We start from the raw sequence: 17,083 nt of genomic DNA, 5'->3' as shown, positions 1-17,083 counted from the left end.
TCTCCGACCTCATCTCCTTAATCTTCCCTCTATCCCTCCCCACCTCACCTCATTTCCTCACTTTTCTCGCTCTTTCCTCCCCCTCCTCCCTGTCTTCTCCAGATCCCTCAGTTTCTCTCACTTTATCCTCATAGTTTATCAGACTTGCATCCTTTGTCACAGTCTTCTCTCTCTCTCTCTCTCTCTCTCTCTCTCTCTCTCTCTCTCTCTCTCTCAGTAATTTTTATCAGTCAGTCTGTATCTCCAATCTCTTCACTCCCTCTTTAACTCTTTCCCAGTTACTTTCGTCTTTTTTCAGGCTAATTCCAGACGATTATGTTCAGCTGTTGAGAATTGTGAGTCAGGAGGTTCAGAGTTTAACAGACGATTTTCTTCAGCTGGGATTAAGCATAGAAATTAATGGAATAGTCTCGTCTTTATCTTGACTATTGCATCATTGACCTCTTTTAGTATACCCCTCTCCTTCACTTCCTCTCATATTCCTCTTTCCTTTTTCTTTTTCCTCTCATATTCCTCTTTCTTCTTTTCCTCTCATATTCTTCTTTCCTTCTTCTGTTCCTCTCATATTCTTCTTTCCTTCTTCTGTTCCTCTCATATTCCTCTTTCTTCTTTTCCTCTCATATTCCTCTTTCATTTTTTCCTCTCATATTCCTCTTTCTTCTTTTCCTCTCATATTCCTCTTTCCTTCTTCTGTTCCTCTCATATTCCTCTTTCTTTCCTCTCATATTCCTCTTTCTTCTTTTCCTCTCATATTCTTCTTTCCTTCTTCTGTTCCTCTCATATTCCTCTTTCTTCTCCTCTTCACCTCCTGATATTATTTCTTCTTTCTTCTCCTCCTCTCCATTTATTCTTCCTGTGTTTTTCCTTTCTCCCTTCTCATTTTCCTCCGTCCTCCCCGAATATTCCTTCCTCCTCTTGTAATATCCCTCCTCCCACGTCCTCAAATATTCCTCCTTCCTATAATATTCCTCCTTCCAATGTTCCTCTCTCCTCCTCCTCCTCCTCTAATATTCCTCCCTCCTCTTCTTCCTCCTCCTCCTCCTCTCATATTCCTCCCTCCTCTTCTTCCTCCTCCTCCTCCTTCTCCTCCTCCTCCTCCTCCTCCTCTTCCTCCTCCTCCTCCTCTAATCTTCCTCCCTCGTCGTCCATCCTGTGTTTATCCGGTGTAAGCCCAACAGTGCAAACAAGGCCGTCTCTCATCCTGCATTTAATAATTATGCTATTTAGAACGGTAATCACACACACACACACACACACACACACACACACACACACACACACACACACACACACACACGTTCTAAATCCCCCACGACCTGTAAGAAAAATCCGTAAAAAAAAAAAAAAAGCATAGATAAAATAAAAAAAAAATCCATCGCATTTCGACAAACACAAGCTTCTAAATAATGAATAATAAAATAAATAAAACTATAAACATAAGGAAATAAAAACTAATAAGACCGAAAACTGTCAGGTAATCACGGGTAAATGATGAAAATACCTGAAAATAAAACTGTAAATTAATAAGGTGTGAAAATGAGGAGGTTAAATACGATTCTAAAGGGAACCAATAAAGACTAATAAATATACAGGTAAATAAATAAAGGAAGGATAATAATAAATCAGAAGTGACCATAAATAAAGGAAATTGAACCAACTTAATATGATAAATAAAAAAAACTGAATAATATTACCAACAAAACTGCAGATAAACACAGGTAATTCAGTAACTAATTAAAACGGCACAGGTAACCATTGCAAGCTAAAAAAAAAAAGGAAGAAACAAAGGCCTCCCCATTCAACTGAGCCGAATTTTTATCCCTGGTGCCTCTCCCGTATTTAACAGGTGAAGCGTGATAATAAAAGGGGCCGTTGTGTTAAAAATAAAGGAATATAAACATGCGGGAAATACGAGGTAGTGTTAGTAGAATGTTTACACTATTGTGGTGTGATGTTTATACGTGTGTGGGTGTGGTGGGGTGCGGTGGTGGTGGGTTTGTGTGGGGGGATGGTGGGTTTGTGTGGGGGGATGAGTGGGTTTGTGTGGTGGGGGGATGTGTGTGTGTGTGTGTGTGTGTGTGTGTGTGTGTGTGTGTGTGTGTGTATAAGACAGAGAGAGAGAGAGAGAGATTGGGGAGAGTGTGTCTGTGAATATGTATGTATTTATGACTTTCCGTGTGTGTGTGTGTGTGTGTGTGTGTGTGTGTGTGTGAGAGAGAGAGAGAGAGAGAGAGAGAGAGAGAGAATTTGGGGAGAATGTCTATATATAAGTATGTATGTATGACTCCATTGTGTGTGTGTGTGTGTGTGTGTGTGTGTGTGTGTGTGTGTGTGTGTGTGTGTGTAATTTTTTCCATCTGGTTTTGCAAATTTATATGCATGGGGTAACGCGGTCAGTGGTAGATTTTATTATTATTATTATTATTATTATTATTGCTGTTCGTCATCTCGTGCGTGAAATTCTACGTAGGGAATATAAATACTGCTGTTCTCTGTTTGTTATTATTATTTGTGTTTTTGGCATTTTTTTGGTGTGTGTGTGTGTGTGTGTGTGTGTGTGTGTGTGTGTGTGTGTGTGTGTGTGTGTGTGTGTGTTTTGTCATTTTCTGCATTTAATATTTTTTGGGGGGAGGTTTCGTGTGTGTGTGTGTGTGTGTGTGTGTGTTTGTGTGTGTGTGTGTGTGTGTATGTGTGTGTGTGTGTGCTTTGTTTTTGTCCCAGCTCTCTTCAGACAAATTTATTCAGCTTAAGAAATACATTAAAATACAGATGTTAGATATCGCCTTCACCCTTCATTTCTAAGGCTCCTAGAATTGAAGGAAATCGCCTTGTAAGAATCTTAATATACTAGAAGACGCTTAATTTTATCTTAGTGAGTTAGAAGCTAGATTTAAGATAATCAGCTTAATCTTATCCATATCAGTCAAGGTCTTTATCAGTTTCATTCTTATTGCTGGTTGTGTTTTTATTCGTCAGTCTATATACTGTTACAAGGAAAATTTCGCTCATAGAGCCTTGTCAGCATTGTGTCAGCTAAATAATCAGTCAGTCAGTCGATCAGCGTATCAGTCAGCCACACTATTATCAGTCTGTCTCTTATCTCCTCAGTCAGCCAGTCATTCTTTCAGTTAATCTGCCATTCATGCAGTCTTTCACCTATTTAGTAAGTCGGTATCGCCTAAAAAGTCTTTCCGTTACACATTCAGTTAGTCAGTCACGTTAGTCAGGCACCTAATTGTCATCCAGTCACATGTCTAGCCAGTTAGCCAGTCCACCATCCAGTCATTCACGTACTCAGCCAGTCACCTGTCTAATCAGTCAGTGAGTTATCCATTCAGTAAGTCAGCCGTCCAATCAGTTTTTCACCTGATCAGCCGGCCAATCACTTAACCAGCCCATCAGCCATCCAGTCAGTCAGTCAGGCAGTCAGTGTATATAGAGGAAACAGACTGGGAGGGAAACAAATCCTGAGAGATGCTGAGGTGGAGGGAAAGTTGAGTCAAGTTATAGGAGAGAGGAGCGTCGGGCTGGCGGCGGTGGTGGGGAGAGAGAGAGAGAGAGAGAGAGAGGAAAAATGAAACAGGAGTGATGAGATACAGGATGGTAGAAAGTTTGTTCATCAAGAAAAAGGGGAGATACGTCGCTGTGAGATGTGTGTCAGATGTGGCAGTGTGAGGTGAGGGGCAGTGTGTAGTGTGAAGTATGAGGTGTGGAGTGGCAGTGTATGATATGGTAGTGTCGTCTGGTAGTGCGTGATAGTGTGTGGTGTGGCAGTGTGAGGTGTGGGGCGGTGTGTCCAGTACCAGTGTAAGGTGTGGCAGTGTGTGGTGTGACTGAGGCGTATTAGTATGAGGTGTGAAATAGTGTGTAGTGTGATAATATAAGATTAGGTGGCTTAAGAGAAAGTGGGAGGAGAGTAACGTTAGAAGAAACACAAGGTAATGAAAAAAGGAAATGCAGGAGAACAGGGAACATGGAAGAGACCGGAAATGAGTAGGTAATGATACTGACGAAGGAGACATTAGGGTAAAAAAGAAACCACCTCAAATAGGGTCTGAGGAAGGAGTAGGGGGAAGGGGGATTGGTTCGGGAATGAGGATGAAAATGAGATTCTTTGAAGTTACAACAATATCAGTGGGTTTTTTTGAGTATCCCCTCGTTCATTGATAGGGAGAGGGGAGGGGAAGGAGTGGTTGTCTAGAGGAGAGGGGAAAAGGAGATGTCTTGAAAGGAGGATGGAAGAGAGATGAAAGGAAATGAGCTTGGGGAAGTGGTGTGTAAAAAGGCTGTTGACATTTATTACCATCATCAGTGGATTGTTAATGAATCAGTTACGTGAGAGTTTGTTTTATAAGTAGGAAAAAAAACTGAAACGAGAAACGGGATTGTTGAAGGGAGGAAGAAAACAGAAGAAACAGGAGATATGGGGGAACAGTGTGAAGGGAGGAAGATGGAAATGGAGGAACAGTGTGAAGGGAGGAAGATGGAAATGGAGGAAGAGTGTGGTGGGGGGAGAAAAGATGAATGCAAACTCGTTGGGAAGAAAGATGACTAAAAATGACAACTGAGAACTATCATTTGGGGAATTAATGTAAAGCATTGACGTGATAGAATTTTTGATTAATGGAGAGTAAGGAAAAAAAAAGGACAAAGGAAAACAGTTGAAAAATAAGTGGAGAGGGAAGAAGGAAGGAAAATGCGAAGGAGAAAGAATATGGAGAGGGAAGAGGAAAATGATAACGAGGAAGGAAATGAACAGGGAAAACGAAATGAAGGTAGGGACGAGTGCCGAAAGTGAAGACAGAAAATGAAATGTGAGGAAGAAAACGGGAAGTGAGAGGTAATGGAAGGAGGGGGAAAAATTATAGGAGGGTTGGAAATGAAACCAGAGAGAGAGAGAGAAAGTCTGGTATATTTTTAGCTTCAAGAAATATTGACTGAATTCGTCTTAGGTATGGAGAGCTTATGGAAATTTAAGTACTGGAAAAAGTTTAGGAGCCATTTCTATGTATGTATGAGAGAAAGAGAGAGAGAGAGAGAGAGAGAGAGAGAGAGAGAGAGAGAGAGAGAGAGAGAGAGAGAGGGGGAATACTGAGACGGATTTTTTTTTTTTTTAAGGGATAGAAAAATGTTATTAGAGAAATTTATGAAGGGTGGCAAAGAAAGGGAAGTTAAAGAAATGCTGTAGATTTTAGAATTAAAGAGAAAGGAATGATAAGTAAAATGAGATAATGTGCAGTACAACTTTCTCTTATAAAATCTAAATAGATAAAAAAAATAGAGGGATAGATGGATGTATGGAATTAATAGGTAGATATATAGATAGACAGGTAAAAATATATAGCCCATATACAGATAGATAGATAGATGGAGAGAGAGAGAGATAGATGGATGGATTGATAGATAGATAGACAGATAGAGTGAATAAAAATAACACTCGGTAAGCTAACACTCAACAGAAAAGGGGCACAGGAGGAGAAGGTGATATAGAGGAGGGGGAGAGGGAGGGGGAGGAATCAGGGGGAGGGAGAGAGAGATAATGTGGAAAATGTTCAAAGTGGCTGGGCAAACGTAAGTGGTTGTGTCAAGGGTACGAGGAGGAAGGAAAGGGGAGGGGAAGAACGGAGAGAAAAACATAAGGAAACGGAAGAAAGAAGGGTTGATTGCGTGTGTGTGTGTGAGAGAGAGAAAGAGAGAGAGAGAGAGAGAGAGAGAGAGAGAGAGAGAGAGGGAGGGAGGGAGGGAGGGAGAGAGAGTTACAAAAAGAATAACTCCCCAAAAATACTGTCATTACGTAACCAAATATTATACGGACGAAAATATTAAAAAAAATATATAAAAAAAAGCACACAGTATATCTTAAAAAAAATTGTGAGCAAAAAACAAAAAAAAAGGAAGGGACATCTTTTGAGGGAGATGGCTGGTGGTGGCGATGGAGAAAGGTGATGGAGAAATATGAGAGGGAGATTGACAGTGATGGAGGAGAGCTGGGGTGGAGGATGATGATGGAGGGGGATGGAGGGGGAGTGATGGAAACGGAATGGGGTGGAGAGAAGTGGAGATAGGATGGAGAAGAGTGAAGGAGGGGAAATTGGAGAGAATCTAGGGAAGGTGGAGAAGGATGGAGCGACGGATGAAGACGGTTGAAGGATGGAAATAGGATGGAGAAGAGTGAAGGAAGGAAAGATGATAGGATGGAGGGAAACTGGGATCACTGAAGGAAGGATAGAAGGGAAAGAGGAGAGAACGTAGTGATAGGATGAAGGAGAGTAATAAAAGGAAGATGAAGGAAGTGGTGAAGGAAGGATGGAGATGAGTAAGAGGAAGGATGGAGGAAGACATAAAGGTGGAGACGATGGAGACTGATGGAGAGGCGGTAGAGACAGAAGACAAAATGGTGAATGTTTTTTAAAAGATGGTGGAGAAAATATGGAGAAAGGAGGGTAGTTAGGAGAGAGGGTATGGAGAGGGGGTGATGGTGTGAGTGATGGTGATAGGACTAAATAGATGAGAGAGAGAGAGAGAGAGAGAGAGAGAGAATTTCAGAACCCCTACCTCCCGCCATCCCTTTCCCCTTTCATTTCTCTCTCTCTCTCTCTCTCTCTCTCTCTCACACACACACACACACACACACACACACACACACACACACACACACAAAAGCGATGATGAAAACCCAACATATTTTCCACAATAGACTGATCGTACTGTGTCACCTTGTCTATCCACCTGCATGTCTATCTATCAGTCTCTCCCCTCCCCCCACCTTGCCTTCAGTCTCTCTCAGCTGTCTGTTTATCTACTCTCTGCGTATCTATCAGTCTCTCTCTTCCCCTTCCCCCTCTTCGTCACCAATTTTACACACACAAACGACCATGAACAAGCCTAGCATCCTTTACACAGATTCTTGGATTGACTTAGGAGTGTTTTTCTTTGCAGTCTCCCCTTTGAAGTATCGCCCTCCCCCCTCCAGACTCCTTCACACTTTTTCCTGCCGACCTTGGCTATGTACGAGGGGCTGGAGAGGCTTGTGGTTCTCTCTCTCTCTCTCTCTCTCTCTCTCTCTCTCCCCCTCCTACCTCTCCCCCTTTTCTTGTTTCCCTTCCTTGTGTCCTCCTCCTTCCCCTCCTTTCTTCCCCCCCCCTCGTCTTCCTTTCTCCCCCTCCCCCCCTGCCTCTCTCTTTCCCCTCCCCTCCCTTTCCCCTGCCTGTCTCTTTCCCCTCCCCTCCCTTTCCCCTCCCTCTCCCCTCCCCTCCCCTTCATCTTGCCACCCTCCCACATTAACACCACAAAAATGCCAACGGTTACTCACACTGTCAAACTTGCCTCTTCCTTCAAGTGTTGTGGTCTTAACATTATTTCCACCTCCCTCCCAGTTCCTTCCCTCTTTCCTCCTTCCCTCCCTTCAGTACTTCCCTTCCTCCCTCCTGCTTAATTTGGTCCCACCTTTCCTTCCCTCCCCCCTCCCTCTTTCACTCTCCCTACGTTTCTTCCTCTTCATAACCTTCTCCTCCACTCTCCCTACGTTTCTTCCTCCTCTTGACCCCCTCCTTCATGATTTTCTCTCCCTCTTTCTCCTCCATGTGTTTTCTCCCTCCTCCTCCTCCTCCATGTTTTTTCTCCCTCCTCTTCCTCCTCCATGTTTTTTCTCCCTCCTCCTCCTCCTCCATGTTTTTTCTCCCTCCTCTTCCTCCTCCTCCTCCATGTTTTTCTCCATTCTCCTTCCTCAGCTTACTTCCCTTCCTTGTTTATTTAGCCTCACCTTTTTCTTTTCTCCTTTCCACTTTACTTCTGTACTTTCCCTCTTCCTCATAACTCTCATGTTTTATCTCTTTCCTCTCTTCCTCTTTCCTCTCTTCCTCTTTCCTCTCTTCCTCTTGCCTCTCTTCCTCCTTGCTCTCTTCCCCTTTGCTCTTCCTCTCATCCTCTTGCTTCTCGTCATCTTTATTCTCTTCTTTCCTCGTATGTTTTTTTTGTTTCTTTTACGTATTTAATCCGCAAGTATCCCTGTTTTAAAGCTATGTCTGTCTCCCAAGTTAAAAAATCCCCTCCTTAATCTGAAGAAAATCGTCTGGAGGTATTGAGAAGAGAGTTAGACGTCGTGGGATGGAAGGGGTTAAGTCTCCCTCCCTCCTTCCGACTTTCCCTCTTCCTTCCTCCCTTCCACTTTCAGTTTTTCTTGCTCCCTCCTACTTTCTCCCTCCCTCCCTCCTACTCCCTCTCTCCCTCCCTCCCTCCTACTCCCTCCCTTCCTCCTGCATTCGCTTTCCCTCTCTCCCTCCTTCCCTCCCTACCTCCTACTTCCACTCTTTCTCCCTCCCTCCCTCCCTCCTACTTTTGCTGTCCCTCCCTCCCTCCTGCTTTCGCTCTGCCTCCCTCCCACCCTACCTCCTACTTTCACTCTTTCTCACTCCCTCCCTCTTACTTTCTCTCTTTCCCCCTCCGTCTTTCCTACTTTCGCCCTCACTTCCTCCCTTCCTCTCTCTTACTTTCGCTCCTTGTCATCAGCTCGTCCTTGTTCCACTGTCCAATAATCCACTTTTCTTTCCAAGTCTTCCCCGCGTAGTTTTTTTTCCCTCAGCTCATCCCATCCTCGTCCACCTCCCATCTCATCCCTCCCTTCATCTCTTAATCTCCCTCTTCTCTAGCTTTTTTCCCCCATCCTCTTCGCCAGTCTTCTCAGTCCTTCTTCCCTCCTTCCCCTCCCCAAGCATCCTCTCTCTCCTCTCCCTTCATCTCCTCATAATTCCACTTCTCTCCAACTTCTCCTCCCGTCCTCCACTCTTCTATCTCTTCTTCCTCCCAGTCTTCTTATTGCAGTATTTAACATCTTATTTTTCTCAATTTTTCTTCCTCTTCACCTTCTTGTAACCCTTCTTCTTCCAGTTTCTCTAATCGCTACCCTCTTTCCTAATTGCTGTCTTTAAACCCTCTTTCGTAATTGCTGTCTTTAAACCCTCTTTCGTAATGGCTGTCTTTACCCTGTCTTTCCTAATTGCTGTCTTTAACCCCTCTTTCTTAATTGCTGTCTTTAACCTGTCTTTCTTGTCTTCTTTTTTCCCCTTCTTATTTTCCACCATCCGTTTCCCCGTCTTCACATTAACTCTTTGTCTTGATTTCTTCCTTCTTCCTCTCAGTCCTGTATTTCTCCTTGCTTTCTTTAACCCCCCTCTGTCACTTTCCTTTTATTTCTTATTCCCTTTCACTTTCGCCTTTTTTCCGTTTCCCCTTTTCCTTTATTCTCTCTCCCCCTGTCCTTTCTCCCCTCTCCCCCTCTACCCTCCTCCTCCCTTATTACCTCCCCATGTCCCTCTTTCCCTCTGCCCTTCATTCCTTTATTCCCTCATCCCTTTTTCTTTATTTCTTTTCTGTTTCTCCAATATTTCCTTGACATCATCGTTACCTCCTCATAACATCCCTTCTCCCTTCCTTCGTTACTCACCCTCCTTGTCCCCCTTAGTTATTCTCTCTTCCTCTTAACTTTTCTCCCTGTAACATCCATCCCTTCCGCGTTCCTCCAACTTTCCTCGTGCGTCCTCCTTCCTTTCCTTCCTTTTTTTTTTTTTCTTATTTTTCCTCTCCTTTCTCTTCCTATTTCTCCCTCTCGATGTTCCTCCATTCCTCCGACATTTTCCCTCCATTCTTCCCTTTATCGCTCTCCCTTCCTCTCACTTTTCCCCTCCCATTCTTCCCTTCTTCCCTCTCCCTTCCTCTCACATTTCTTCCTCCTTCCTCCCACATCCCCTGTCTTCCTCTTAGATCACCACATTTCGCCCACCCTTCCTCGCTAGTTCTTCCCCTTTCCTAACTTTTCTCCCCTTCGTCTTCCTTCTGCCTTCTTCCTCCTTCCCCTCACCTTTTCCCCTTTTTCTGTCTCCTATATTCCCTTTCTCTTCCTCCATCCCTCACCCATTCCTCCCCTATTTCTCCCTTATATATTTTCTCTTTCTCTCCCCCCTCCCTCCCTCTGACACCCTTTCCTCTTATTATCCTACTTGTATTCCTCCTCCCTTCCTCCCTCCTTCCTCACCCTTTTTACCCCATATTTCTTCTTTATTCCTCCTTCCTTCCTCCCTCCCTCCTTCACCCTTTTACCCAATATTACTTATATCCTTTCACCCTTCCTTTTTACCCCACATCCTCCCATATTTCTCTTTCCAATATTCCTCCTCCCTCCTTCTCACATCTCCCTCTCCATTTCTCATTCTATAATCCTTCTCCCTTCCTCCCTCACCTTGCTCTGAACACCTCCCTCACCCTACTCTGATCACCCCATCACCCTACTCTGAACACCTCCCTCACCCTGTCCTGAACACCTTCCCTACCCTGCTCTGAACACCTTCCTCACCTTCTCTGAACACCTCCCTCACCCTACTCTGAACACCTCCCTCACCCTTCTCTGAACACCCCCCTCACCCTTTTCTGATCACCCCATCACCCTACTCTGAACACCTCCCTCGCCCTGTCCTGAACACCTTCCCTCCCTGCTCTGAACACCTCCCTCACCCTTCTCTGAACACCTCCCTCACCCTACTCTGAACACCTCCCTCACCCTGTCCTGAACACCTCCCTCACCTTGCTCTGAACACCTCCCTCACCCTGCCAGCTCTCCCAATCCTGCAGTTCACCTCCGTAAGTCCACCGCAGTCGGCCGAAAGTTTTGAGCTCTTGCTACCCGGAGAGTCACACTTGCTTAATATTTTGCCCTAAATGTGGTTCCTCTGAGTTGGGTGGATCGTTGGGTTGATACGGTGGTGGAGAGATGGAGGGAAGATGGAGGGAAAAGGGAGAGAAGAGATGGAGGGAAAGGGAGGAGGGAAGATAAAGAGAAAGGGAGAGAGGAAGATAGAGGGAAAGGGAGGAGGGGAGATGAGGGAAGAGAGAGGGAAAGGGGGGAGAAGAGGTGGAGGGAAAGGGAGGAGAAGAGGTGGAGGGAAAGGGAGGAGGGAAGATAAAGAGAAAGGGAGGAGGGAAGATAGAGGGAAAGGGAGGAGGGGAGATGAGGGAAGAGAGAGGGAAAAGGGGGAGAAGAGGTGGAGGGAAAAGGAGGAGGGAAGATAGAGAGAAAGGGAGGAGGGAAAATATAGAGAATGGGAGGAGAGATGGAGGGAAAAGTGAGGGAAAGGGAGGAGAGATGGAGGGAAGATAGAGGGAAAGGATGGAGGGAAGATAGAGAGAATGGGAGGGAGGAAGGTGGAGGGAATGGGAGGGGGGAAGGTGGAGAGAATGGGAGGGGGGAAGGTGAAGGGAATGGGAGGGGGGAAGGTGGAGGGAATGGAAGGGGGTAAGATAGAGGGAAAGGGAGGAGGGGAGATGAAAGGAAACGGAGGAGGGAAGGAAGAGGGAAAAGGAGGAGGGGAGGTGGAAGAAAAAGGAAGGGAGACGGAGGGAAAGAGGAAGGAGAGATGGAGGGAAAAAAAAAAAGAGGAGACGGAAAAGAAGGAGAGGAGATGGAAGGAAGATGGAGGGAGGAGGAGGAGGAGGAGGAGGAGGAGGAAATGTGTATGGGAGAAGAAGCACTGTTGAAAATTAGAGATGCATTTTGTGGAGGGGAGAGAAGGGATGAGAAAAAAGATGGCGTTGATCGTTAGAAAAATGAAAGAAAAAGGAATAAGTGAAGAGGTGGGAAAATGATTGAGGAAACCAGTTGATAGATGGTGGAAGAATTGAGAGTTGATAGATGGTAAAAACACAAGAAATTGGTAGAAAGTTATGGAAAAATTCTTGATTTGAATGAATGATAGAAAGTGATGATTTAAAACGTTGAGTGTTGAGAAAAGGAATGAATGATGAATTGATGGTGAAGTTTAGCAGAGAGAGAGAGAGAGAGAGAGAGAGAGAGGAAGAGAGAGAGAGAGAGAGAGAGAGAGAGATTTTCTTAGGGATACTTTTTAAGACGAAGAGTTTACCACCATGGTTACAAGAAGCTTCACGTCTGATCTTTGTACGGCTTTTAGTTTAAGGAAGAGACTTTTTTTCAATTCCCATGTAACATCCTGACTTTATTATTATTCTTTACGTGCGGCGATGGCCACCAGGTCAATGAGTGGCCAGCATTCTTCTTCTTCTGTTTCTGCTTCTGCTTCTGGTGGATTTGTTAAAAGTAGGCCTTTGGGGACGTAAAAGTGGTACTAAGAACGGTAATTTGACATGGAGAATTCAAATCTGCCATCAGCTGACACCTGACGTGGCTCCATCTAACGTGAGCTTTAGTAAAAGTGCATAATTTAAACCTACTGAGACACAAAAAAGTGGTCTCATCTAAATTTATTTGACATGGAAATATCCAAATTTGCTGTCAGCTGATACCTCCAGATTCAAGGTAGTGGGTCTCCCTGTTAAGGCTAGTGTTTACAACTAACTGTTTGAAACAAGAGTCCCGCCGCAGGTCCCAGATCAACTCTCTGTTGTCTTTACGCTGATGTTTTGTCTTATTTTTTTCATCATTTTTGTCTTCCATAGTTATGTTTTTTCTTCAGCTTTTTCTCCGTCTTGTTTGCCTTCATTATGACATTTTCTTTCTTTTTGGTTTTCATATTGATCTGTTTTTCTCTTCTGTGTTTTTCTCCTGTAATTTTTGGTCTTCCATATTAATGTGTTTTTCTCCTTTTCTTCCCCTTTTCGTGTCACCTTTTGTCCCGCGTCTGATCACCTCCACCCTCACCTGAAGTGTCACTCTCAATGTTCCCTCTTTCATTCCAGTCCTTCTTGATTACCGATATTCTTTTCTCAGGTATCGCCATCCTTTTTTTCATTTGATTTAAGATGATGCATTTCTTTATCCTTTTTTTTCTTTCCTTTTATTCCTATTCCTCATTCGAATCTTTGTATTTTCCTCATATGACTTTCTCGTCTCCTTTTTTTCTCTTTTCTTCCTTCTCTCTTCCCACTCATTTTATTTCTACTCCTCTTCCTCCTACGAATTTTTTGTATTTTCCTCTGTATTTTCCTCTTATTCCTCTCTCATCTCTTCTCTTTGCCCTTCTTCCTTCTTCCACTTGTTTTTTCCTTAGTGTCCTCTTAATCCTCTTTTATCTCTTGATCCTCTATCCTGTTACTCCTCTTTTGTCTTCCACTTATAAAATTTTCCTTTCTCCTACCTCATCTCTCCCTTCCATTTCCATTTATTCTTCCTTCGTCCTCAGCTTATTTATTTTATTTCTCCCTTTCTCATCTCTCCCTTCTTCTGTCAAGCCGATCTCTTCCTCCCCCCCCCCCTTGTTTCCCCATTCTTCCTCATCCTCTCAGTCTCGCCTAAATCTGACACTCATCCTATCCTCTTCCTTTTCCATCCTCATTCCTCTTTTGCTGTCTTGAAGTTGGCAGTTCCTTCTGAAAGCCTTTGTTTTTACTTTTGTCTTTATTCATCCATATTCCTCTTTCTTTATTTATCTTCCTCGCTTCTCCTTCCACCTCATCCTTACGTCACTCTTCTTCCTCATCCTCTTACATCCATACTCCTCTTTACCTTTACATCTTTAACTCTAAGACTCTTGCCTCAGTCTTGCGTTCGTCTTCTTGTCCTCCTGCTACTTCTCACCCTCTTTCATCCCCTCTTCTCTCTTTCCTCTCGTGATATATATCCTCTCTTTCCTCCTTCCTCTCTCATATGTCTTACTTCCCACTTAAGTCTCTTCCTGCCTTCCTCTTAGCCCACCCGTATTGCTGGCTCGACTCTCTTCTCTCTTATCTCTCTTTCTCTTTCGTGATCCTTACTATTTTCTTCCCAGACTGCCTCTCTCTCTCTCTCTCTCTCTCTCTCTCTCTCTCTCTCTCTCTCTCCTTCTTTTTTCTTGTTCGTTCCACATTCTGTTACTCCCCACCCCTCTCCTATCTACCCTCTTATCTTCTCCCCATTCATCTTAATCCTTCTCCTCTTTTCCTCCTCTAACTTACCATTCGCATTCCTCCTCTGCTGTCGCTTCTAATATCTCCCTCATTCCTCCTCCTCCTCCTCCTCCCACATCTAAAATCATCCTCACTCTCACCTCCTCCCCCTAATCACATTCTCTCGTCTCCCTTACCCGCCTTCTCCTCTTCTTTCCTCTCCTCCTCTTCCTCCCTCATCTCCCCCCACCTCCTCCTCCTCTTCCTCCTCCTCCTCCTCCTCCTCCCCACTGATTGCCAGGATTCTCCACGTATCGACTTAAGATGCTCCTCGCTCCCTTTATCTCCTGTTTTTATCATAGTCTCCCCGTTGCCTCCTTCTCGACGCTCAGAATAGTGTGTGTGTGTGTGTGTGTGTGTGTGTGTGTGTGAGAGAGAGAGAGAGAGTTGATGACTGAAGCCCTCAAATATAAGCATAGTTGATAATATAGGCAAGCATACCATAACCTCAGAAAAATATTGCCTAATAAAAATATGACAATTTATAGTGATCACTCTTTGCAATTAATCATGCATTTCACTTTTTTTTTTTTTTTTTTTTTTTTTTTTTGATGGGTAGAGCTGAGATTTTTTTTTTTCTTTTTTGACTCATTAAGCTTCCTACTTTTTCAATTAAGTTAGTGATAAAAGTTCATAATTGACTTTTTAAAAAAAATTTGACGCAACCAGGTATCTTGTTTTGAAAGTTGGATTTGTTGGAAGTTAAGACCAAAAGTGGAGAAGTTAGTCGGTAAGGAGGTAGCTAGTAATCCGGGAGAGAGAGAGAGAGAGAGAGAGAGAGAGAGAGAGAGGAGGTGCAAGTAGGGATGTGATCATGTGGTTTAGGCTTGCAGATAAGAGAGAGAGAGAGACAGAGACAGAGAGAGACAGAGACAGAGAGAGAGAGAGGGAGGGGGAGGAAGTTAACCAATTTCAGAGTCAAGGGAGTTTGAGAGAATACACCCTTTTTTTTTATTTTCTTTTTTTAGGGGGCACTGAACTTTTAATTAACTGACTCAAAATGCGTCAGAGAGTCGAGAGCTGCTCCAGTATTGGATTTATAGGGGTATTTCGCAGTGTGAATCTCTTATTAATCATTTTGCTAGGATTATTATTTTTTTTTTTATTATCTGTTTATTCATTTATTTTATCTGATTTTAATTAACCAACCGAGATATTTTTCAGTGTCAGATGTTTTGGGAGATTTCGCATATTGAGCAGTATTTTTTTATTTTTTATTATTAATTCCTGTTATAAGATTATTGTTTTGTCTTTTTCTTATATTCATTTTTGTGGTTCCCTCCCAGACGGTTTTTATTCATCTGTTTGGGAGACGAATTACAATCAGTAGTTAGACAGTTACCATCAGTGCCGTAAGTGCGATAGCATCATTAACTTTTCATCTTGTTTCCTCCAGACGATTCTCTTCCTTAATGGAGATAGTTCGTGAAGGAAACAAAACAGGCAATAGATTTAGTGTAAAAAAAATAGACAGCTTCCTCCTGAAAGCTCTTGAAAAGCTCTCTAACACTAACACGCTTTGAGAGACGGCCTTGGAGAGCGTGGAGGCCATTAGTGGGTGGTTCTGAGAAGTTAATTTATCAGATTACCTTCAGAGCCAACTTCACACACAGCTGAGAGCCTTGGCCGAAACGTATTAGTGTGCAGATTTAACTCCTGTGTGTGTGTGTGTGTGTGTGTGTGTGTGTGTGTGTGTGTGTGTGTGTGTGTGTGTGCGTGCGTGCCTGCGTGCGTGCCTGCGTGTGTGTGTGTGTGTGTGTGTGTGTGTGTGTGTGTGCGCGTGCGTGCCTGCGTGCGTGCCTGCGTGTGTGTGTGTGTGTGTGCGTGCGTGCCTGCGTGCGTTCCTGCGTGTGTGTGTGTGTGTGTGTGTGTGTGTGTGTGTGTGCGCGCGTGCGTGCGTGCCTGCGTGCGTGCCTGCGTGTGTGTGTGTGTGTGTGTGTGTGTGAAATAGAATGAATTGTGTTGGAAAAGTTGTTAACCAGACTCAAAAACGAACGAGAATACCAGGCCGAGAGAGAGAGAGAGAGAGAGAGAGAGAGAGACCCCTGGAATTCCCCTCCCCCCTTCCCCTGGACCAATAACCTGGAATTCCATAATGCCTGGACCACTAACAGCCCCTCGATACCCTTCCATGGAAATACCTCCCATTGACTTGAATATTCCCCTTCCTTTTCCTCCTCTTCCTCTTTTTCTTCCTCTTCCTCCCTTTCCTGCTCTCCTCCTTCTTCTCCTGGTAGCTTATAGAAAAGTATTTATAGAATATAACTTTTCCCTTTCAGTCTTTCTTATGCAATATTCATATCAGTTATTCCATGCTGCATTGTGGTTTTTCTCACTTTTTCCTGCCAGTTTTAACTAGAGGATTTGGTGGTGGGGGGAGCTTTCTTGCTTTACTATCCTTATCCTTCAGCATGTAGAGTTAGATCTCGTAGTCATAGTCTACTCCGTATCAAGCAGCCTCGAAAGAACCATAAGGTCTGTTGCTGTTTGCTTTCCTTTGTACTCCTTTGTATTCCTCCTCCATCCCGTATCGTCACCTAATAAATCACCTCTCTGATTTTCCTCCCAATTTTTTTTCTTATATCATTACGTAACATTTCCTTATTTTCATGTTTTTGTTTTTCCATTTTCCTTCATCTTTTCACTTCAGGCATCCTCTATTTTTTTTTTTTTCGGCTTTTTGTGGTTTAGTGGTAGAATGCACCGGTGGGAGTGGTATCCTTGTCTTGTACATATGGGTTTGAATCTCTTAAAGGTGATTTTTTTTAGGGTTTTTGATCGTTTAATGCCACCTGGGAGTCTGGCCGGCCTCCCTCCCTTATACTTTACATGAGGACGGCTGTTATTTATTTATTTAGGGAAAAAAGAAAGAAAGAAAGGGAGAGTGGGAGGAAGGGGGGAAATTGGTTGTCATATATGTTTTTTTATTTATTAATGAATGGAAGGATGGAAGGGAGGATGGAAGGCAGGCAGGCAGGAAAGCAAGGATGAATGAATGAATGAATGAAGGAAGGAAGGAAAGAGGAAGGAAGTTAGGAAGGAAAGATGGAAGGAAGGAAGGAAATTGGTTGTCTTTGGTAATGGGAGTAGGGGGTGTGGCCATTCTCCTTGGGAAATACCCGAAGGATGCTGAGGAGGAAGGATGGGAAGGAAGACGATGTGGAAAGGTGGGAGGAAGGATGAGAGAGAGAGTGTA

At 43.8% G+C, this 17,083-nt stretch overlaps 2 protein-coding genes across 2 annotated transcripts in view; one reads left to right on the top strand and one right to left on the bottom strand.

Moving 5' to 3' along the window:
• Nucleotides 1-12,743, bottom strand: part of LOC145404621 (uncharacterized) — a 63,220-nt gene extending 50,477 nt beyond the window's left edge. Inside the window, exons 1-2 of the mRNA XM_080276146.1 lie at nt 12,631-12,743; nt 10,576-10,671 (exon numbers count right to left, since the gene is read on the bottom strand). Coding sequence (XP_080132272.1) covers nt 10,576-10,671; nt 12,631-12,743 — 209 coding nt within the window. The remainder of the gene's footprint in view (nt 1-10,575; nt 10,672-12,630) is intronic.
• LOC145404710 (multiple PDZ domain protein-like) overlaps nt 1-17,083 on the top strand; it is a 1,044,659-nt gene that overhangs the window by 493,765 nt on the left and 533,811 nt on the right. The gene's annotated exons all lie outside the window — the stretch shown is intronic.

This window comes from Coenobita brevimanus, chromosome 7, assembly GCF_032717465.1.
Source record: "Coenobita brevimanus isolate Jiangsu-jjx chromosome 7, ASM3271746v2, whole genome shotgun sequence".
In the NCBI taxonomy this organism is placed as follows: Eukaryota; Metazoa; Arthropoda; class Malacostraca; order Decapoda; family Coenobitidae; genus Coenobita; species Coenobita brevimanus.
Note: the sequence above shows the minus strand (reverse complement) of the source record. Positions and strands in the feature narration are given on the sequence as shown.